Consider the following 23,261-nt stretch of genomic DNA (forward strand, 5'->3'; position numbering starts at 1 on the left):
GCTGTCTGTAGATTCCAGGACATTCCCTCACGTAAATGCAAGGAAAATGATTTTTTAAGCAATGTTTGTGATTTGCAGGGGATTCTGGGTGACGAAAAACTGGTGAGAGCCTCACACGTCCTGCACCCTTGAACTATCCTGGTACTAGTATGTTAAAGTTAATCCACTGCTCAAACTGGTTGATCTTAGCACCTCCAGAAATGCTGGTTTCAAAGCATAAATACTTATCAAACTATCGGAATATTGAAACGAAGCTTTCTGAAGATGAGCCAGAAAGCCTTTTCATGGCACCAACCACTTTACCGTCCATTCACACGCCATTCACACACAACACTTTCATACCGCCACCCACAGGCCCAATCCAACCGATCATTGCACTCACATCAACTTACCGCCACCAGACAAGGGTCCATCACATTTATAAGCCACAGGACTGAATAAGTTTGACTACATTTTACCACCTGTCAAGTACCTGCATCCTTCTTCCTGAACATTCCTGAATGCATGTGTAAGGAACCTTTACTAATGGCTCCCATGACAGCCACATGAGGCTCAGGAAGACATGTCTTTCATGCACCTTTAGAGCACTGACTGTGCTAAATCCAACTCCATACAATTTGTGGATGCAAGCTGGGGGTGTCCGGAAATGCCCTGTTAGGCACATTCATCAAACTGAGTGAGCATATCTACCTTTGAAACTAAGACAGACATGCTGGGGCATTTTTTCAAAGTTCCCTAAAGAGAACATCATAAACTAAGAAGAAGGGTAATGTTTGGCACACAGGATAGTCCGTGAGAATGTAGCATATGTCCCAGCCACAGTTATGTACAGTGCTGTGACTGTAATACACTTATCATACAGCAAATCAAACACCTACTAATTTCTGACAGAGAATGAACATGGCAAGTGGGTCAAACACTGACCCATACATGTCATAGTAATTCAGTTTGAGGGCGGCACCAATGAGTTTGAATCCATAGGTGTACATGATGTGTATCAGTACTACCTTTACTATCTGCCTTCTACCTACAGAGTGTCCCTGGGAAAGTACACCTACTGTAAGCTTTTTTACCCATTCATGTCTGTCCTCACCAGAGTCCTGGCTAGTCCTGTAAAATGGCCAAGTGAAACTGAACCTATATTAATGCCTTCCTTCCCTAGCTACTTGAAGCTCAAGAAACATGTTTTTCATGTGTCATCAGTGCACTTACTGTGCTAAATCCAACTCCTTCCAATTTGTGGATGCAAGTTGGAGTGTCCAAGTATGGCTTGCGAGGCCTATTCCTCGAACTGAGCGGGCATATCTACCATTGAAACATAACGCTAAGGCAAACATGATGGTGAATACTACCTAAAGTCTCTAAAGTAGAAAGCCAAACAAATATCCAGTGGAACTTATTCACCAACACTTCTACTTTTGCTTTGAAAGTGAAGTTATAAATTGAGTTTGCATACTTTCAAACAAGTAGAAATGTTGGTGAGTATGTCCCACAGGACTTTTGTTTGACTTATTACACTTACTGTAGTTCTCGTTGGCAATCAGGGTGGTTCTTGTGTAGCATACATATGTTCCCTAGCAAGCAGTTCAAAACTCAGTCACGTCTTTAACATTTTGCCACACAGGGTACTCCATGGCAGCATGGCATATGTTCTGTCCACTATTATGTGCCGTGTGGGGTCTATAATGCACGTTAATCATCAAACAGAACACCTACCACGTTCTGATGGGAAATAAATGTGTTGAGCAGCCCATAAGGAAGTCCATGATTTCCTGTAGTAGATTAACTAAAAATCTGTGGCTGCTTGCCTAACAAAGTAGTGGTCCATGGACATTAGGTATCCATTCACAGCCATTGAAAGCTTTAGTCGACAGCAGATCCACCTCACTCAATTTCCCAGAAGTTTGCTTTAGTATTATATAACATAAAGCAAGTAGGAAAACACAGGGCTGGCTGAGATGGGCACTGGGGACAGTAAACACGACTCGCCTGCCTCTTTCTCTGCTTTAAGCACATTTTACATCAATCATTTTTGGGTGTTTTAGGAATGTGATCAGCAAAGTGTTGCTCCTGCAGCCTTGCTACGTCCGTCAGAACATTTGAAGTGGCGGCTTCTGCTTCTGTAACAGCAGTGAGACTTTTAATCACAGACAACTGAAAGTCAAGGAAAGAGATGAGTCTTCCTGTGGTTGTCTGATGATTAACAACATACGCATTGTATGCTGTAATCTGGATCAGGTGGGTAAACTGTTTCTTTCACCAAGTGTGAGTTTTACGACTCGCATTGCAGTGCTTAATTTGTGCTTGTTGTTTCCGGTGCTGAGCACCGGCACTTATTTGTGAAGGCAGGGGCTTAATCTTCTGCCTCAAGCATTTGCTGTGAGCAAAAGACACATATGGGAAAGACGGAGGAAGGGAAAAACAAAAAAGCTTCACAAAGGGAGAAAAGCTGCAAGAGTGAGCTGAAGGGGCAGGGAGTGGCTTTATATGGATTGAAGAGGCCGAGATGACTTCAGGATTACGTCGCCTCAGTATTCTGTGTTCGCACATTTAATTGCTGCAGCCGCGTGTTTAAAAGGAGAGCTTTGAGCACCGGAACCTTTTTATTTACAAATTAAGCACTGTCACATTGTATGGTTGAAGAACATGGTCGTTCTTGTCCACTCCGCCCATGTACTTATTGTAATCAATTATACAGGTAGGCCATCGGATCCCAAACCGTGATGGGGAAGTGTGCTCATCATGAATTGTAGTGTGCATGTACACATCACGCCTATCAAAGAACTTGACTGCGAGCAGTTTGTTGGAATGTAACGCAGTACTCTGGGATTTCTGGAGCTTTTTGCAAACAAGCGCCTGCGGGAACCCTTTGCTGTGACAACAAACTGTACCGCAGGCCACAGTGCCAGCTTTGTAGGGATCACTGAACAGCTCTACTGTATAGAAATTGTCCACATAAAAGTTATAACCTTTGTGAAGGAGTGGCTGGAGAAGCTCCCATACAATCTTTCCTGTGACCCCTAGCATAGGAGGGCAGCCTACGGGGTTTAGCGTAGAGTCCTTCCCTGTATACACTCTCAAGCTGAACACATAGCCTGTAGAGCTCTCACGTAGCATGTACAGCTTGTTGCCATAGCGAGCTCTTTTGCTCGCAATGTATTGCCTGTACAGCAGCCACCCTTTGTACAGGATCAAGGACTCATCAACTGCTATATTCTTTCCAGGAGTATAGATCTCTGGAAACCTAGCAGACAAATTTTCCACGACAGTCTGAATTTTGAACAACCTGTCATGGTCTGGATAGTCCTAGGGCAATGCACCAGAATTGTCATTGAAATGCCTCATGCAATGCAAAAGCTAAAAACGATCTCTGCTCATTTATGGTGCGAAGATGGGGGTTACCCAAACTGTGCGAGTCATCTAATAGGACTGCAAGGTGGGTTCCTATACTAACCCCATTATGAGTTTAAGGCCCAAAAATATCTTCAACTCCACCAGCAAAGTGGAAGTCCATTGACGTGCCCTATAATGGGGCCCTCTAGTGTCTCCATGCTCCCTCTGAAATTGTCCAACACAAAAATGTGTTTGCTGCACAGTTTGCTGAAGGAATTCAACATTCAAAAAGAGTTTGATGTAGTCAATTAGCAAAAGGTTGGCCATATTGACTTTACATCCAGCGTCGCCAGTAAAAGGTGGAATTTGGAGCAGAACTAAATGAGGGGGCTGCCAAGAGAGCACTCTGTCTGTGACCTACTGTTGTCCCGCTGCACAAACTGCGCTTGTAAAGGGACAGCAAAACTGTCCTCATCATCTCCCTCAGAATCACTGGAAGTATTCAGATGAGACTCTGCCAACTGAAAAATCACTCCCAGATTCTGCTCCATTGTCCTGTCCCTCAGATGCTGTCTCAGTATCTGCTGCCTCAGTCTCTGGTCCTGCCTCAGAGCTCTCCTCCATAACCTGAGTTAGGACTTGAGCAGCAGTCATCAAATGAGACGCCATCTCTGCTTCTGGCTAAACTGTCCCTCTAAAGCAATAGCCTATGTATAAGGCAAATATGGTGACAAAATTGCTGGTGTGTGTGATGTGTGCAGCAGTAAATGTCAGTCACCTTACCTTCGCTTCTTCTCTAAATCAGCAGATTCTCTGAAGACACTGAAAAAAACAAAAAAGACACACATTACTTCACCTTGCCACATACCCATAATCACTACCTTTAGCGCTGGTGGCGCCCAGTGCGACAATCATTTTTGGTGCTCCCCCTCCCATGACCTCCTCCTCGGATTCCCTCACTACCACCCAGCAAAAGTGCCCTTCTTCTCTCCATAGCCCCCCTCACACATACATTTTGTTTGTTTTAAAGGGCAGGTAATGGCTGGCTTTATTAAACTACTCAGCTATTCACATAAAATACAGATCTGTTATTTGTAGCAGGCATATAAACCTTCTGCACTACTTATGGCACCAAAACTGCCACTAGACAAATGTCTGATCTCTTTCTCTAGCAGGAACATAAACACAAGAGTTATCTTGACATTTTTATTGCTGCCTAAAAGCTATATGTACATACATATTCTTAGACATAACAACCTTAGGATGGTCACCCCTGAACTTTTCGCCTGCCTTCCTCCACTTTTCTGACCCTGTTTTTGCTGGTTTTAGTACTCTGCACACTTTACCAATGCTTACCAGTGCTAAAGTGCATGTGCTCTCTCCCCAAAACATGGTAACATTGGCTCCTACACAACTGGCATGTTTAATTTACCTTTACCTCCCTAGTAAAGTGCACTACAGGGGTCCGTGGCATGTAAATGAAATGCCACTAGTGGGCTGGCAGCACTGAATCTTGCCACCCACATAAGCTGCCCTTTAACCATGTCTCAGGCCTGCCATTGCAAGGCCTGTGTGCGCAGTTTCACTGCCACTTCGACTCGGTATTTAAAACTAATTGCCAAGCCTTAAACTCACATTTCTCTACATATATGTAACCCCTAATGTAGGAACTAGGTAACCCATAGGGCAGGGTGCTACATAAGTAAAAGGCAGGACATGTTCCTATGTGTTTTACCTGTTCTGGTAGTGGAAAACTCACAAATTAGTTTTCCACTACTGTGAAGCCTGCTCCTCTCATATGCCAGCATTAGAAATACCCTTATATACCTTTAAGTGGTAGATTCTGATCTGAAATGAGTAGCCCTGCCATGTTTAGTATGGCCAGAATGGTAATAGAACATCCTACTTTCTGGTGAAGTTGTGATTAATATTACTATTTTAGAAATGCCACTGTTAGTACGTGGGCATTTCTCTGCACTTAGTGCCATCTGTGCCTTACAGCCTGTTTCCAATCCACTACTGGGCTGTGCTGGTTGACAGCTCCCATTGTGCATTTCACCCAGACAGCAATTAACACAGGACACTCAGGGCCTGATTTTGACCCTGGCGGACGGCGGAGGCCGTCCGCCAAGGTACCGCCGCTGAATGACCGCACCGCGGTCAAAAGACCGCGGCGGCCATTTAGACATTTCCACTGGGCCGGCGGGCGCTCTCCAAAAGAGCGCCCGCCGGCCCAGAGGAAATGCCCCTGCAACGAGGACGCCGGCTCAGAATTGAGCCGGCGTAGTTGCAGGGGTGCGACGGGTGCAGTTTGCACCCGTCGCGTATTTCAGTGTCTGCTTAGCAGACACTGAAATACTTTGCGGGCCCTCTTATGGGTCTCCCTGGGCAGGAAGGGTTGAGGGGCTCTCCCCTACACTTCAGAGGCCAGTGGCCTGGCCTCACACAAAGGACTGATAACCCCCTGACAGGGATCCTGGCAGACAGGACTGGGCTGAAAGGGGAAGTTGTGCACTTCAAAACCACTCTTTGAAGTTTCCCTCACTTCAAAGTCATTTTTGGATATATATACTGGGTCTCTGACACCACCAAATCAGACAATTCTGGATCTACACTTGGACTGTGTCAGAGGGACTGCCTGGCTGCCCAAAGGACTCATCTGGATTGCTTTGCTGAGAAGGACTGCTTTCCTGCTTGTTGCCCTGCTGTCTGCTGGCCCCTGACTCCGCCTTCTCCACAAGTGCTCTCCAAGGACTTGGATTGAACTTGCCTCCATTCTGAAGACTCAGGGCCACAAACACTTCACCAAAGAGAAGAAAATCCCCATACATCAGAAAATCAACACAACGCCTGCAGAAATTGATGCAATGCCTGCCTCATGCCTTTAACATCACTGCATCACTTACCGGACCAACACAGTCCCTGCTCCTACTTTTAACGCATCGTCCCTGGGCATCAAAATATCCCCGCATTGCAGTGAGAAACCAATGTTGCTCTCCTGGAAATCGATGCATCCCCTTGCGACATGAAAAGAAACAACACCTCATCTGGTGCGACCTCTGACCTGTTTCGGGTCCTGAGCTCGCCCCCCACGACCGCAGCACCAACCTGCTGCCTCCTGCCTCTGTCCCCCGTCCACGCCGTTGTTTGCGTGTTCGAGGCCCTCCTCCACCCGCAGGTATCCTCCTGCGCCTCATCCCTGGTGTCTAGTGGGCTCTGTCCAGCTCCACTTGACCCGTGTGCTGCTTCCGCCGTCCTGTAAGTTGTTTTTCTCAGTTTTCTCAGTTGTTTTTCTCATTTTTCTGCGCCTCGCCGCCGGCGCTTCTGCCCCCGTTGTGCCCCCCTGATTGCTGTCTCCCCGATCGTGTACTGTGCCATTACTGTATTTCATACTGTGTGTTTCATATTGTGACTGCCTTTAATTTTGCTCGTTTTTGTGCTTTTTGCCCCTTGTGCGCTCCCCCAAGCTCTCCGATCCCTGCCGCTGCCTCCCTGCGGCCCCGCCCCCCTCACGCCCCCATTCGCCGCTCCCTCCCGCCTCCCGCCTCCCAGCTGCTCCTCCCTCCCCCCTCCCTTCTTAATGGCTGGCGCTGCGCGTCGCGAGTGAGCGACCTCTGACCTGTTTCAGGTCCTGAGCTCGCCCCCCACGACCACAGCACCAACCTGCTGCCTCCTGCCTCTGTCCCCCGTCCACGCCGCTGTTTGCGTGTTCGAGGCCCTCCTCCACCCGCAGGCATCCTCCTGCGCCTCATCCCTGGTGTCTAGTGGGCTCTGTCCAGCTCCACTTGACCCGTGTGCCGCTTCCGCCGTCCTGTAAGTTGTTTTTCTCAGTTTTCTCAGTTGTTTTTCTCATTTTTCTGCGCCTCGCCGCCGGCGCTTCTGCCCCCGTTGTGCCCCCCTGATTGCTGTCTCCCCGATCGTGTACTGTGCCATTACTGTATTTCATACTGTGTGTTTCATATTGTGACTGCCTTTAATTTTGCTCGTTTTTGTGCTTTTTGCCCCTTGTGCGCTCCCCCAAGCTCTCCGATCCCTGCCGCTGCCTCCCTGCGGCCCCGCCCCCCTCGCGCCCCCATTCGCCGCTCCCTCCCGCCTCCCGCCTCCCGCCTCCCAGCTGCTCCTCCCTCCCCCCTCCCTTCTTAATGGCTGGCGCTGCGCATCGCGAGTGAGCGACCTCTGACCTGTTTCAGGTCCTGAGCTCGCCCCCCACGACCGCAGCACCAACCTGCTGCCTCCTGCCTCTGTCCCCTGTCCACGTCGCTGTTTGCGTGTTCGAGGCCCTCCTCCACCCGCAGGCATCCTCCTGCGCCTCATCCCTGGTGTCTAGTGGGCTCTGTCCAGCTCCACTTGACCCGTGTGCCGCTTCCGCCGTCCTGTAAGTTGTTTTTCTCAGTTTTCTCAGTTGTTTTTCTCATTTTTCTGCGCCTCGCCGCCGGCGCTTCTGCCCCCGTTGTGCCCCCCTGATTGCTGTCTCCCCGATCGTGTACTGTGCCATTACTGTATTTCATACTGTGTGTTTCATATTGTGACTGCCTTTAATTTTGCTCGTTTTTGTGCTTTTTGCCCCTTGTGCGCTCCCCCAAGCTCTCCGATCCCTGCCGCTGCCTCCCTGCGGCCCCACCCCCCTCGCGCCCCCATTCGCCGCTCCCTCCCGCCTCCCAGCTGCTCCTCCCTCCCCCCTCCCCCCTCCCTTCTTAATGGCTGGCGCTGCGCGTCCGCGCCGCTGGCGCGCCAGAGGCGCGCCAGGGGCAAGCCCGTCTGCGCCCGTCTGCGCCTGGACCGCGCCCAGCGCCACCCCCCCTGGTCCACACGCCCCGCGCATCCCCGGCGTCCGCTACTCAGCCAACGAACTCCGCACACTCAACCCCGGCCCCTCCTCTGAGTGCTTCCTGGCGTCCCCGAAGCACACTAAAGGACCTTTTTCCTGCCGCACCTGCAACTTCTCCTGCGACAGAACGTCAAAGCCTACAACTAAAACCTCCAACACTAACCACCTGAACTGCATCCTCATCAACACACGCTCTGCACGAAAACACGCCATCGAGCTCTGGGACCTGCTCGACACCACCGCCCCTGACGTGGCCTTCCGGACCGAAACCTGGTGGAACGACTCTTCGGCCCCGGACATCGCCATCGCCATACCGGACGGATACAAAATCACTAGAAGAGATCGAACCAACGGAATCGGCGGCGGAATAGCCATCGCTCACAAAGCTACCCTCAAAATCCACACCCACACGGACGACACCCTCAAGACAGCCGAACACCTCCACTTCCAGATCCACACGGACCCCAACACGACCCTCAGAGGAACCCTCATATACCGCCCTCCAGGACCAAGAGCCCCCTTCAGCGACACCGTCGCCGACCTCGCAAGCACCCACGCCCTCGCTTCCCCAGACTACATCCTCCTGGGAGATCTAAACTACCATCTGGAAAATAACAACGACGTCAACACCGCATCACTGACCTCCAACCTCCTCAACCTCGGACTCCGCCAGCTAGTCAACACTCCCACCCACATCGCCGGACACACTCTTGACCCCCTCTTCACCTCAAGCAACCACATCTCTTTCAGCCACACCTCCGAACTCCACTGGACCGACCATCACTGCGTCCACTTTTCCTATAAGAAAATCACCGAACAACACCGCATCCCTTTACCTCCTCACCGCCGCTGGGGAAAAGTCACCCAAGACCAACTAACCAGCACCCTCGTCAAAAACCCACCACCCGTCGCAACCGACCCGAGCGCTACCGCCATCAACCTCCACCAATGGATCCTCGACTGCGCCAACACCTTAGCCCCACTCAAGAAACCCACCGCCAACCAAGGAAAGAAAAAACCAGCCTGGTTCACAGACGAACTGACCGCCTCCAAAAGCCTCTGCCAGAAGCTCAAGAAGAAATGGATCTTAGAGCACACTCCCGACAACCTCGCCTCCCTCAAAGACGCCAACCGTGAACACCACCAACGGATCCGCGTCGCCAAGCGCGCCCACTTCACCGAACGCATCAACAACAACGCCCACGACTGCAAAGAACTCTTCGGCATCGTGAAGGAACTCTCAAATCCCAACGCCAACTCCAACGACATCCCGCCCTCCCAGAAACTCTGCGACGACCTCTCCACCTTCTTCCACCAGAAAATCAAAACCATCCACAACAGCTTCAACACCGCTCCGCCGCCAGGCCCCACCCCTGACATCTCCGCCCACGCCTGCCGCCTCACCGCCTGGACCCACGTGGACGCCGCCGAAACCATAACAACCATGAACACCATCCACTCAGGCTCCCCCACGGACCCATGCCCACATCATGTGTTCAACAAAGCCAACGCCACCATCGCCCCCAAACTCCGCGAGATCATCAACCTCTCCTTCAACTCCGCCACCTTCCCGGACAGCTGGAAACACGCAGAAATCCAACCCCTCCTCAAAAAACCCAAGGCTGACCCCAACGATCTCAAAAACTTCCGACCGATCTCTCTTTTCCCTTTTCCAGCAAAAGTCATCGAAAAGATCGTCAACACACAGCTCGCCCACTTCCTTGAAGACAACTCCATCCTAGACCCCTCGCAATCCGGATTCAGACGAAACCACAGCACCAAGACTGCACTCCTCGCCGCCACAGATGACATCAGACATCAAATGGACAACGGCGAAACCTCGGCCCTCATCCTCCTCGACCTATCAGCCGCTTTTGACACAGTCTGCCACTGCACCCTACTGACCCGCCTCCATGAAGCCGGCATCCAAGATAAAGCCCTCAACTGGATCTCATCCTTCCTCTCCGACAGAACTCAGAGAGTCCGACTCTCCCCTTTCCGCTCCAAAGCCACCAACCTCATCTGCGGCGTCCCCCAAGGCTCCTCCCTCAGCCCTACGTTGTTCAACGTCTACATGGCCCCCCTCGCTAAACTGGCCCGCCAACACCACCTCAGCATCATCTCCTACGCCGACGACGCCCAGCTCGTCCTCTCCCTGACCAAAGACCCACTCACCGCCAAAACCAACCTCCACGAGGGACTAAAATCCATCGCCGAGTGGATGAACAACAGCCGCCTGAAACTCAACTCCGACAAGACGGAAGTCCTCATCCTCGGGCGCACCCCCTCGGCCTGGAACGACTCCTCGTGGCCCACTGACCTCGGACCCCCACCCATCCCAGCCAGCCACGCAAGAAACCTCGGCTTCATCCTGGACTCCGCCCTCACCATGTCCAAGCAGGTCAGCGCCGTCTCCTCTTCCTGCTTCAACACCCTTCGAATGCTCCGCAGAATTTTCAAGTGGATCCCAACAGGAACCAGAAAGACGGTGACCCAAGCCCTCGTCAGCAGCAGACTTGACTACGGCAACGCACTCTACACAGGCATCCCAACTAAAGACATCAAACGACTCCAGCGTGTCCAAAATGCATCCGCCCGCCTTATCCTCGACATACCCCGCCGATGTCACATCTCCCCTCACCTGAAGGACCTCCACTGGCTCCCCGTGGACAAGAGGATCACTTTTAAACTCCTCACCCACGCTCACAAGGCTCTTCACAACAACGGACCTACCTACCTCAACTCCAGACTCAACTTTTACACTCCCACACGTCAACTCCGCTCTGCCAATCTCGCCCTCGCCATCGTCCCCAGAATCCTGCGCAAGACCTCCGGCTGCAGATCCTTCTCCTTCCTCGCCACCAAGACCTGGAACTCCCTCCCCACATCACTACGCCAGACCCAGGACCTCCTCGCCTTCAGGAGACTCCTCAAGACCTGGCTTTTCGACCGCTAATCAGCTCACCCTGCCCCCCCCCCAGCGCCTTGAAACCCTGATGGGTACATAGCGCGCTTGATTGATTGATTGATTGATCTGTGCCGTGCCAAAAAATCTGAATCAGCGCTTTACTTTTCAATGCATTTCCTTGGAACGAAGGCTGCACTCCTGTAAATTGAGGCATCATCTTGTAGAGTGGAAAGAAACAATGCACCTGCTGTGCCAAGCTGGAAAATCCGATGCAACACCTTATTTTTCAATGCATCTTCTCCTCTGCGACCCCGTGCATAGTTATTTTTGACGCATCCCAGGTACAGTGTGTTACAAGGATACAACCACTGATTCTTAAGGATAGTGACTCATTTAAAGCTTTAAAAAGTGATACCTTGACTTCTGCATATTGGACTTTGTCATTTTGGTCTTATTTTATTCAGATAAATATTATCTATTTTCCTAGGGGGCCTCACTGGGTGGATGTGACTGGCTTTAGCTGGGATTGCTGTTTTATATATCTATATATAGATTGCTCAGCTTTCCTCTAAGACAGTGGTTCATCCTGCAGGTAGGAGATATATCAACAGTCCATTCCCTACTGCACATACAGAGCTTAACATCTGTTGTTGGCACTCTTAGGCACTGATTACAAGTTTGGCGGATGGGAACACCTGTCCGTCAAACTCCAGACAGGGTGGCGTCACTGTAGTGGCAACCTCTCTACTGGACCCATTATGACTTTCCCGCTGGGTTGACGGGTGTAAACCAAGGTTTCTGCCGGTCAGTGTTGTGGGAAAGTGGCGGCAGCATTGTCGCCGGCTCATGATCGAGCCAGCTGCAATGCTGCCGCCCACAGTGGGCACCAGCACCCTCGTAAAGTGCACTGTCTGCAAAGCAGGCAGTGCGCATTACGAGGGTGCTGGGCAGGGGCACCCCTACACTGCCCATGCCATGGGCATAGGCAGTGCAGGTGCCCCTCTGTGGCCACCTGCACCTGTTCTCTGCCAGCCTTTTTATGGCGGTGAAACCCCCATGAAAAGGCTGGTAGAGAACCAGGTTATAATCAGCAAGGTGGCGCTGCGTGTAGCGCTGCCCTGGCTGATTGCAACCTGCGCCCACTGCAAGCCAGTCGGGAGCACCAATCCCAGCAGAGATGGCGGTAACCTGGCAGTCGACCCACCAGTGTCGTAATGTGGCGGTCGGACCGCCACAGCAGCGGCGGTCCAGACCGCCACTGCGTTTCTTGGGGTCTAGTGACCCCCCGACTCGTAATTAGGCCCTTAGACTGTGGGGGGACCATAAGTTTTCTTTGATTAGTCATTTCACCGTTTGATCAGACTTCCCTAACAAGAAAAGGAGTACCAGAAGCCATTTTGTGAACTGATAGTAAAGCCCTGCTAGAGGAAGGTGTTTGTTGGGAAACAACATATTTTGTGCTTGCTCAGAAAATGGACATATTGAAAATGTGCATTTTGATATCCTTAATGTCCATACCTTCCTGGTGATTTTAGTAACCACTTGATTTTACAAGATCTTCAGATCAATTGAAATGAACAGAAAATTGCTTTCTCTTCTCAGCAAGAGGAGATGAAGTATTCTCCTCATCCAAGGCCTGCAACAAGTACTGCCCTTACTTTGCAGAGCACTAAAGACAGAGGCCCTCATTCTGACTTTGGCGGGCGGCGGAGGCCGCCCGCCAAAGTCCCGCCGTCAGGTTACCGTTCCGCGGTCGAAAGACCGCGGCGGTAATTCTGAAATTCCCGCCAGCCCAGCGGGAAAGAGGCTTCCACGATGAAGCCGGCTCGGAATCGAGCCGGCGGAGTGGAAGCTGTGCGACGGGTGCAGTGGCACCCGTCGCGTATTTCACTGTCTGCCAAGCAGACAGTGAAATACTTGTAGGGGCCCTCTTACGGGGGCCCCTGCAATGCCCATGCCAGTGGCATGGGCACTGCAGGGGCCCCCAGGGGCCCCGCAACCCCCCCTACCGCCATCCGGATCCCGGCGGTCGGACCGCCGGGATCTGGATGGCGGTAGGGGGGGTCGGAATCCCCGCGGCGGTGCAGCAAGCTGCGCCGCGGTGGAGGATTCAATGGGGCGGCGGTACACTGGCGGGAGACCGCCAGTGTTGCCGGTCCGACCGCGGCTTTACCGCTGCGGTCGGAATCCCCATTGGAGCACCGCCGGCCTGTCTGCGGTGCTCCCGCGGTCCTCCGCCCTGGCGGTCTTTGACCGCCAGGGTCAGAATGACCGCCAGAATGTCATCTAGTCCCTATCCCAAAATTCTAGAAAGGTTTTGAAGATATGATCAGTAAGAAATGAAAGAACATTTACCACCACCACTTTGGTTGTATGAATATATGATTTCAATTTTTCCAGAACATGAAATCCACCACGCACACATATGTTGACGAAAGCCTTCACGATTACTTAAAGTAAAGTCTACAGAAGTGTTTTATGTGACATTTTAATTATCTGGCTGAGACTTCTATCTTCTTCATCCCAAACTCAGGAGAGGTGTACTTGCCACGCAGTGACTTCGGAGTAGTGCATGCAGTAGATATCCATTATTATTCACTTCAGTTCTCTTAGACCAGATCAAATCTCCAAACGTATTTCCAACTTGAACTTGAGGGGTATATGAAGAAGCAGGAGAGAGCACCAGAGTCTAGGGGACAGATGTTTTACCACAAGTTTTGCGACTTGCAATTTGCGACTCATTCGTGAGTTGCAAATTGTAAGTCACAAAACCAAAAGTCCAACAGTGTAACTCACACTGATTGCGATTCCCAATGGGGTTGCAAATGACCTACCTCATCAATATTCATGAGGTATGTCGAAATTTGCGACCCCATTGGGAATGGCTGCACTCACAGGCAGTCGCGGCTTGCGGGTGAAATGGGGGCAGGGCGGCATGCTGGGGGGAAGCACGGAGGGTTAATAAAATATATATTAAAAAAATAACAATTTCCTTCCTCCGTCGCACCGCAACACTCCTCTTCTTCGTCATCACTGCAGGCACAGGCTCCCAGCCTGCCCTGCGCCACTCCTGATGCTGCTCAGAGCAACATCAGGATTGGCTGGGAGCACCCAGCCAGGGCACTCCCAGGCAGACTGGGAGCCTGTGCAGCCTCTCGCCAGCCCAGCAACACAGTTGCTGGGCTGGAGACAGCCAATTGCGCATGTTTGTTTGGCCGGCCCAAGACTGACAGCCAAACACACATGCGCTCTGAGGGAAGTGCACTGTGCACTCACTGCTCATGACCCCAATGCCCTGCCTCTTTCGCAAGTTTACAACATCCTTTTCTTGGGAAAGGAATTGCAGTGGTTGCTGCCGGTGGGGGTGTGACGCTCCTCCACCCTAGCGGAGGAGCCGCCACTGCTCACAGGGATGGTGGACTGCTGGGGATAGCAGACCATGATGTCTGTGACTGCTTTTTAAATTAAGCAGTTTTTTAAAAATGCAGCCTGTTTTCCTTTGATGCATTCCGTGGGACCACTGCTTGCTCTGACAAAATATTTTTTCTACCATTCACAAAGGGGTTCCATGGGGACCCCTTCAAGTTTGCGAATGGGTTACCATCAGTTTGAAATTGGTGGTAACTGTGCTTGTTTTGCAACAGCAATTGCATTCACAAAATAATCATACATCCCCCTGCCATTCGTTTTTTGGAAGGAACGCCCTCGGCACGCCCCTGCCAAATAGCGACTCGCAAATCTACTTAGCAATTCGGTAAATAGATTATCGAATCACAAAATAGGGTTTGTACATAGCAAAATGCTTTTTTTCTTGTCACAAATGGGCCAATTCTGCTAACTGGGACGTTTACGACAAGAAAAATGTATGTACATCTGGCCCTAGGTCACTTGAATAAAGGAAGGCAGTAAGAGATTTAACATTTCCGATATCTGTGAAACAAATTTATAGGTTTCTGGGATTTCTACAGACATTTTATAAAAGGGCTAGTTTACTAGAGCCCCGGAAATGGATAACACCCCAAATCCCACAAAGAAACAGTTTAGTAATAAAAACCGGGTATATTAGTTGGTGCAACAATTATAGATAGCTTCTTCTTTTGTGTGAAATTACTGTATTATGTTGTACTTTGATCATAAAAATGTGTCAATAAACAACTGCAAGAACAGAAAACTTTCCAAAATGGAAAAGTGTTGTAGAAAGTTATCTATAATTATTGTACCGGCTACTCCAAAACCTCTTTCTTATTACTAAACTGGATGTGAGAGGTGTACTTACTTACTTGTGAGAATCAGACAAGGAGGCGCGTGGAAGACGAGCTTCGGTGTCCGATTCGGGCATTTCAAGTACTTGGCCAAGCCATTTAGGCCGTCTAACACTCCTGCAACATTCAACATTTTGTCAACGATATTCTCAGAGATCCATTGGAGTTATGTGTGCTCATTTACCATGCTGACGTCTTAATCTTTTCAAATCCTCTTGAACAACGCTGAGAACGTGTCAGATGAGTTTTAAAGAGATTAGAAGAACACTCCTTGTTCCCTAAAATTGGAAAATGTCTGAAGTCACTGAAGTATTTTGTATGAGGTGCAATATTTCTGAAAAAGAAATGTATGTGGCTTAAGGTAAAGTTAAGGCAGTAGAGACTGACCATCTCCTAAACCTGTAAAAGAAATGCAGAGGTTTCTGGGGTTTCTACAGACATTTTAAAAAGGATTCTCATAGACTTATAGGCTTATCTCTCGACTTACACAAAAGAGGGTCCTACATGATTTGCACTATTCATGCTAACTAAATATCCTCAGGGCTGGGAACCAAAAGCAGTCCTGGCAATTTTGTCAGACCAGCCCCTGGGCCGGGGGAGATGGGGACTTGTGTGCGGGCGGGGGGTTGTAGGGGAAGAGTGCAAAGCACTGCTGCTTCTTTTACTAGGGGCCGAGTTTGCACCACTGCTACAAAACCGGTCCTCAGTAACAAAACTGGCCCCCACAGCTTCAAAGCCAGCCCCCACCCTTCCAGCGCACCAGGAGTGTGCCCAATGCCTGCTACGGCCAGTCCGACCCTCAATATCCTTAAAGAAAACAGGTACTACCTCTCTTCATACCCACAATCGGTGCTTACTTTGTAAAAGAATAAGTGTTGGGGCCATAGTCTTGTTCTGAAACCAGTAGGCGACAGTCCTGAATGTCACTGTTCCTAGATATATTGTCTATAATATGTGTTCATTCATTGACAATCCTAATGGGTTTTTAAAAAAAAACTTTTTGTTGTCAGTACACCTTTTCTTCTGTCCTTCTTGTGAACAGTGTAGTGTTATCATGCCATATTAAACCTTAACCCAAGCGCTGGTGATGAAATCATAAGTCAGTGCAGTAGCTGGGAAACCCAGAGCCAAAGCACAGTCACTAAACATCCAGCTTGCTACAGGTTGCTTGTACTTCATTGACTCCCTTTCCGCACATTAGATTCTCTTGGAGTCCTACAGATGACTTTAAAAAAACAAGCATTTGCAATGCAATAGGTCTTGCATTAGCAAGAGTTGGAGCTGTTGGCGTTATAATGATAATGACAATCTCACCTTTGGGACCTTATAAATATTTAGCCTTGCAGCACATTAAACCTTTATCAGAAATAAACTGTGTTTGTGCATTCCTTCATACACTTGGCATTAGTCTGTAATGGTCCGAACAGCCCATGTAACCATATAATGAGCCCCTAGAGGGCATCTTGTATTACACATTTTCAGGCCTAGCAGGCCTTTTAAAGAACATTTAACTGTGGAGTCAGCTCCACAAGGGTGCAGTGCCGCAAGTCGTTACTAGATGTTCCTGTACAGTCAACAGCAGAAAGTGCAGTACCACTGGTCGTGGCTAGATGCCCCTGTAGAGTCAACAGCAGAAGGTGCAGTACCACTGGCCGTGGCTAGATGTCCCTGTACAGTCAACAGAAAAGGGTGAAGTACCACAGGCCGTGGCTAGATGTCCCTGTGGAGCCAAAAGTACTCAGAGCACAGTGTCACAGAATGCTGCAAGAAGTTCTGCTGATGACACTGTATCCCCAGCACAAGTGGCTTAACCCCTTCGCTGCCAGGCCTTTTCCCCTCCTGTGCCGAGCCTTTTTTTGGCTATTTGGGGCAGTTCGCGCTTAGGCCCTCATAACTTTTTCTCCACATAAGCTACCAATGCCAAATTTGCATCCTTTTTTCCAACATCCTAGGGATTCTAGAGGTACCCAGACTTTGTGGGTTCCCCTGAAGGAGACCAAGAAATTAGCCAAAATAACAGCAAAAGTTATGTTTTTTCCCAAAAAAATGGGGGAAAAGGGCTGCAGAAGAAGGCTTGTGTTTTTTTTCCCTGAAAATGGCGTCATCAAAGGGTTTGCGGTGGTAAAATCACCATCTTCCCAGCTTTCAGGAACAGGCAGACTTGAATTAGAAAACCCAATTTTTCAACACAATTTTGACATTTTACTGGGACATAACCCATTTTTACTATTTTCTGTGCGTTCAGCCTCCTTCCAGTTAGTGACAGAAATGGGTGAGAAACCAATGCTGGATCCCAGAAAACTAAACATTTCTGAAAAGTAGACAAAATTCGGAACTAAGCAAGGGGTCATTTGTGTAGATCCTACAAGGGTTTTCCTACAGAAAATAACAGCTGAAATAAAAGAATATTGAAATTGAGGTGAAAAAAACAGCCATTTTTGTCCACGTTTTACTCTGTAACTTTTTCCTGCGATGTCAGATTTTTTAAAGCAATATACTGTTACGTCTGCTGCACTGTTCTGGTTGCGGGAATATATAGGGCTTTTAGGTTCATCAAGAACCCTAGGTACCCAGACCCAATAAATGAGCTGCACCTTACAATGGGTTTTCATTCTATACTGGGTATACAGCAATTCATTTGCTGAAATATAAAAAGTGAAAAATAGGTATCAAGAAAACCTTTGTATTTCCAAAATGGGCACAAGATAAGGTGAGAAACAGTGGTTATTTGCACATCTCTGAATTCCAGGGTGCCCATACTAGCATGTGAATTACAAGGCATTTCTCAAATGGACTTCTTTTTTACACACTGTCTTACATTTGGAAGGAAAAAATGTAGAGAAAGACAAGGGGCAACAACACTTGTTTTGCTATTCTGTGTTCCCCCAAGTCTCCCGATAAAAATGGTACCTCACTTGCGTGGGTAGGCCTAATGCTCGCGACAGGAAACACTAAATGGACACATCACATTTTTACATTGAAATCTGACATGTTCTTTGCAAAGTGCCTAGCTGTAGATTTTGGCCTCTAGCTGAGCCGGCACCTAGGGAAACCTGGCAAACCTGCTCAGTTTTGAAAACTAGATTCCTAGGGGAATCCAAGATGGGATGACTTGTGGGGATCTGACCAGGTTTTGTTACTCAGAATCCTTTGCAAACCTCAAAATTTGGCCAAAAAAACACTTTTTCCTCTCATTTTGGTGGCAGAGAGTTCTGGAACCTGAGAGGAACCACAAATTTCCTTCCACCCAGTGTTCCCCCAAGTCTCCCAATACAAATGGTACCTCACTTTTGTGGGTAGGCCTACTGCCCGCAAAAGGAAATGCCCCAAAACACTATCTGGACACATCAAAATTGTCAAATACAAAACTACTTGCTTTTGCGGGGGACCTGCGTTTTTGGTCCTGGGCTCAGCAGCCATCTAGGGAAACCCACCAAATGCAGACATTTCTGAAAACTAGACACCCGAGGGAGCCCAGGGAGGTGCGACTTGCGTGGATCCCCCAATGTTTTCTTACCCAGAATCCTCAACAAACCTCAAATTGAGCTAAAAAATAAAAACAATTCCCACATTTCTGTGTGGGATCACCGCACCAGGACAAATTTCATACCATCTAACGTTCCCCTCAGGCTCCCGGTAAAAATGATACCTCATTTGTGTAGGTGGGCCAAGTGCTTGTGACAGGGAAGAGCCAAAAAGTCAAAATTGAGGGGCAACCAAAGCGGGTTCAAAAGGGCAGTTTGAAAAGAAACATTTTAGGCTGACAAGTGCAGCAGAATGTCTATTGGTATAGATGAGACAATGCTGGGTGGTAGGAATTTTGTGGATTCCTGCAGATTCCGGAAGGTTCCATCACAAAAATGTGGGAAAAATTTGTGATTTCGAGCAAAGTTGGAGGTTTTCAGGGCATTGTGGGTAAGAAAATGGTGCGGGGTGCGTGTGAAACACACCATCCTGGAATCATCCAGATGTTTAGTTTTCGTTTGTGTCTAGGTCTTGAGGATTTTTCTACATGGCAGCGTCCCAAAGTCCATAAAGTGCAGCCCTCACCATTCGAAGAGGGACGATTTTGAGAGTTAGCCAAGCTCTCATGACCCAAATGTAAAACCAAAACCCCAAATAATCAAATGTCCTCTTGCTTGACGTGGGATAAGATGTTTTAGTGTGCGGGGGAGAGCTGAAAGACTGTTACCCCCTTCAGTTGGGGTGGGGGCATAACCAGGCCCATACTGTTTGGTAGTCACCACCCCACTGTTTTTTTTTTTTTTAATTCCCTGGCATCTAGTAGACTTTCTGCCCCGCCCAGGTGTAGATCAGGGGTAATTGCCCCATCTGTCCACTGGTGGGCAGAAGAACTTTGGCCCCATTTATTTGGGGTAGGGGTATGGCCATACCCCCTCCCTCCCAAAGGGAGTAGAAATGGCCTAAAATACATGTGCCACCCCCAGGAGAGCAACCCTTGCCTAAGGGGTCGCTCCGCATATGTGAAATTGGCGCAAAAAAAAAAAATCTCCGGTGCCTAGTGGATTGGCCTAACAAAAATCGGCCGATTTGCCCCACCTCTAAAAAAATGGAAAAAATTATCCCTCGCGCCTACAGGTTTCTGCCACCTCTGGGGGCAGATTGGCCTAATAACAATAGGCTGATCTGCCCCCATGGGGGCAGAAATGGCCTAAAATAAATTCCCCCGCGGGGAGCGACCCATGCCTAAGGGGTCGCTCACCTTGCATCCCCGGTTCCTAGTGGTTTCTGCCCCCCTTGGGGGCAGATTGGTTAACAATAATTGGCCAATCTGACCACAAAAGGGGCAGAAATGGTCTAAATACAATTTGACCCCCAGGGGAGCGACCCTTGCCTAAGGGGTTGCTCTCCACCTCTAAAAAAAAAAAATGATCCATGGCGCCTAGAAGTGATCGGCCTAATAACAATAGACCAATCAGCCCCCGGGGGGCAGAAATGGCCTAAAATAAACCCCCCCCCCAGGGAGCAACCCTTGCCTAAGGGGTTGCTCCCCTTGCGTGAATTTGCCTTAAAAAAAAAACTCCCTGGTGTCTAGTGGTTTCAGCCCCCCTTGGGGGCAGATTGGCCTCATAAAAATAGGCCGATCTGCCCACAAGGGGGGCAGAAATGGCCTAAATATAATTAGCCCCCTAGGGGAGCGACCCTTGCCTAAGGGGTCGCTCCCCACCTCTAAAAAACAAAATAACAAAAAAAAATGATCCCTGGCGCCTAGAGGTTTTTGCCCCCCGGGGGCAGATTGGCCTAATAACAATAGGCCGATCTGCTCCCAGGGGGGCAGAAAAGGCCTTGAAAAAATTTGCCTCCCTGGGGAGCGACCCTTGCCCAAGGGGTCGCTCCCCTTATGTGAATTTCCATTGATAAAATAAATCCCTGGTGTCTAGTGGGCATTTCAGAAGCCGGATCGCTTCACGATCCGGCTTCTGAAATGCTCTGAAAGACTTCAAAGGGAAGGAAATTCCTTTCCTTCCCTTTGAAGCCTCTCAGGCCCCCATCACATGATCGGAAAAGAAATGCTGAGCATTTCTCTTCCGATTGCGCTGGAAGCTGAGCTTCCAGTGCAATGGGGAAGTGGCCTCAGGTGAGGGCAGCGCGCGATCGTGCACTGACATCATCAGACGTCACTAGGGGAGTTGGGGGGGGAAGGGCTTCCCATTCCATCCCTGCCTTGGGGGGGGTGGGAGGGAAGCCCACGGAGGGAGCGCTAGCGCTCCCGCCGAGCTCCAGGCCGAGGGCGTAATGGTTACGTCCTCTGCACAGGAGCACTGTTCCGGTGGACGTAACCGTTACGTCCCCGGCACCGAAGGGGTTAATAAAGGCCTGAGAGCTCGTAACTGGGTGGGGGCCTCAAGTGCTGTTATGCCACTGCTGGAGATATCTGAAGCCGCACATGCCTTTTGCCTAATATTAAGTGTAGATTTCGACTGAGTTAGTCATACCTTGGGGCAGTTATCATCCTTTAGCCCCTGGAGAGCATAGTGCATTACACATTTGCAGGCCTAGCAGTGCTGTCAAAATATTATTATAAACAAGGCCCTTGCAACATAAACTCCCCTCAGCTGTAAAAACAAAGGGCCTGATTTAAGAAAAGTGGCGCTGCACTGGGTGCCCCTTAGTGCGCCCGTAACACCAATCATTTGTGTGCCATATCTAAGATATGGCGCATCATGGCAGTAGTTAGGGAACTAGCGTCAGAATTGTTTACGCTAGATCTGAGTTTTGCAAGATTAGCATAAAAAATGTGGAAGCTAATCCTGCAAAGCCCATTGTAAACAATGATGTGCCTCCTTTTAATGCCTGCTCTGAGTAGGCATTAAAAGTGCTGAAAAAAAATACGCAAAGAAATCTCTTAGATTTCTTCGCGTCATTTTTTCGACCCCCCATAACGGAGGAATGCCCCCTTTGCATATATTATGCCTGGCGCAGACATAATGTAGTACAAAGGGTTACAAAGTGGCGCAATCCATGCTTTGCGCCACTTTATAAATTTGGCACTGCGATTTTGCCCTCTTTGGGCCACATTAGCATAAAATAAAATGATGCTAATGTGGCGCAAGGAGGTGCTAGGGGCTCTTAAATCTGCCCCAAAATTTCCAGTTATAAGAGAGTTGAAATGGTGGAAGAGGTTATGATTTTGAGGCCCCTCTAACCTACTGTGACCCAGAAAATGGCCTGGGCGGAAAGGGTACATTGTTCTGAATGTTTTGGTGGTGGTCCTATTGTCCCAGGTCCACCACAGGCTTAATTATGGGCAAAAATGTGTTGTAAAAGGAATTCCCTGCAAAGCAATATGGGGTGAGTTTCCCCAAGTGCAGTGAATATTGTAGTGTCGGCTCTCGCCTGCTGGCATGGAGAGCCGCTGTTGAGGATTCAGTACCTGAGTCGATTTCATGCTACATAAAGCCAAAAAAAAGTACAAAAAACACACATAAGACACAACTACATGTATTTACTTATTATGTAAAGTAAGGAACAAGTGAAGGGCAAACACAGAAAACAAACCATACATGTGAACATAAGTGCTTACTGACAAACACGAGAGGCAAGAAACAATAAAAAAAAAATAGTCCGTAAAAACAACATAAAAACAATCCAGCCATAATGACACTTTACTTGGCCGGTGCTCCTCAGCCAAGAAGATGATGTGACTTATTGGCTGCCAAACCAGTTAAGAGGCAGCAAAGAAGAGCTACACTGCCTTCAACCTATGGTAAGTGGCAGGCGGGAGCAAAGTCCTATACTCATTCCAACATGTCTTGCAGACAACGCATGCACACTGTCTAGGCTCGACCTAAAAAAGATAGGTTGACTTCTAGGCACACATAGAGATTATATGACTGGCTGTTTCCTGGCAGATTGTTGCTTCTGAGAAGGCCTCTGAAAAGGCGTGAGGCGCAGAATTGAATGTGTGACGCACTAAACTCTGTTAGAAGCTGTTCCTGCCCCAGTCAGACCAACTTTTGAAAGGCATTGACTCGTTGGTCCCTCTGTCAACTCCTAAAGGCCATCTGCAGTTCCTAAAAGGCAAAGTCTCCTTATAATCATGACCTTTAATGACTGCTTTAGACCTCTGCAGTAGTCTATAATGGTTAAGTAGTGTGCCAACAATCTTGCAAAAAATGCTCGACCATCACTGATATTACATCTGCAATGTCTGACTGCCATCCTTGGAAAGAGACCTTATGGCATTGTATTCCTTGCTGTTTTCTTCAGGCTTCTTTTACCTGGGCTTGCTCAAAGATTTGTGCCTCACGATCTCAAACCTGCCGTCCTCCAACACCTCAGAAGGATCGGAGAAAAGAGTAAGACACTTATTTGAGACTTAAATGTGAGAACGGTGAAGTGCATGGCAGTGCTAATAATGAAAATCTAATTCCGCATCACTCTTGAGGGATCGTATGGAGCATGGTAT

At 49.0% G+C, this 23,261-nt stretch overlaps 1 protein-coding gene across 1 annotated transcript in view; it reads left to right on the forward strand.

The window, feature by feature from the left end:
• The window catches only part of LOC138247046 (sacsin-like), a 149,002-nt gene that overhangs the window by 91,569 nt on the left and 34,172 nt on the right, over positions 1 to 23,261 (forward strand). Inside the window, 1 exon segment of the mRNA XM_069201796.1 lies at positions 23,063 to 23,151. Within this exon segment, the coding sequence (XP_069057897.1) occupies positions 23,063 to 23,151 (89 nt within the window).

The sequence above is a fragment of the Pleurodeles waltl genome, chromosome 7 (assembly GCF_031143425.1).
Source record: "Pleurodeles waltl isolate 20211129_DDA chromosome 7, aPleWal1.hap1.20221129, whole genome shotgun sequence".
Lineage (NCBI taxonomy): Eukaryota > Metazoa > Chordata > Amphibia > Caudata > Salamandridae > Pleurodeles > Pleurodeles waltl.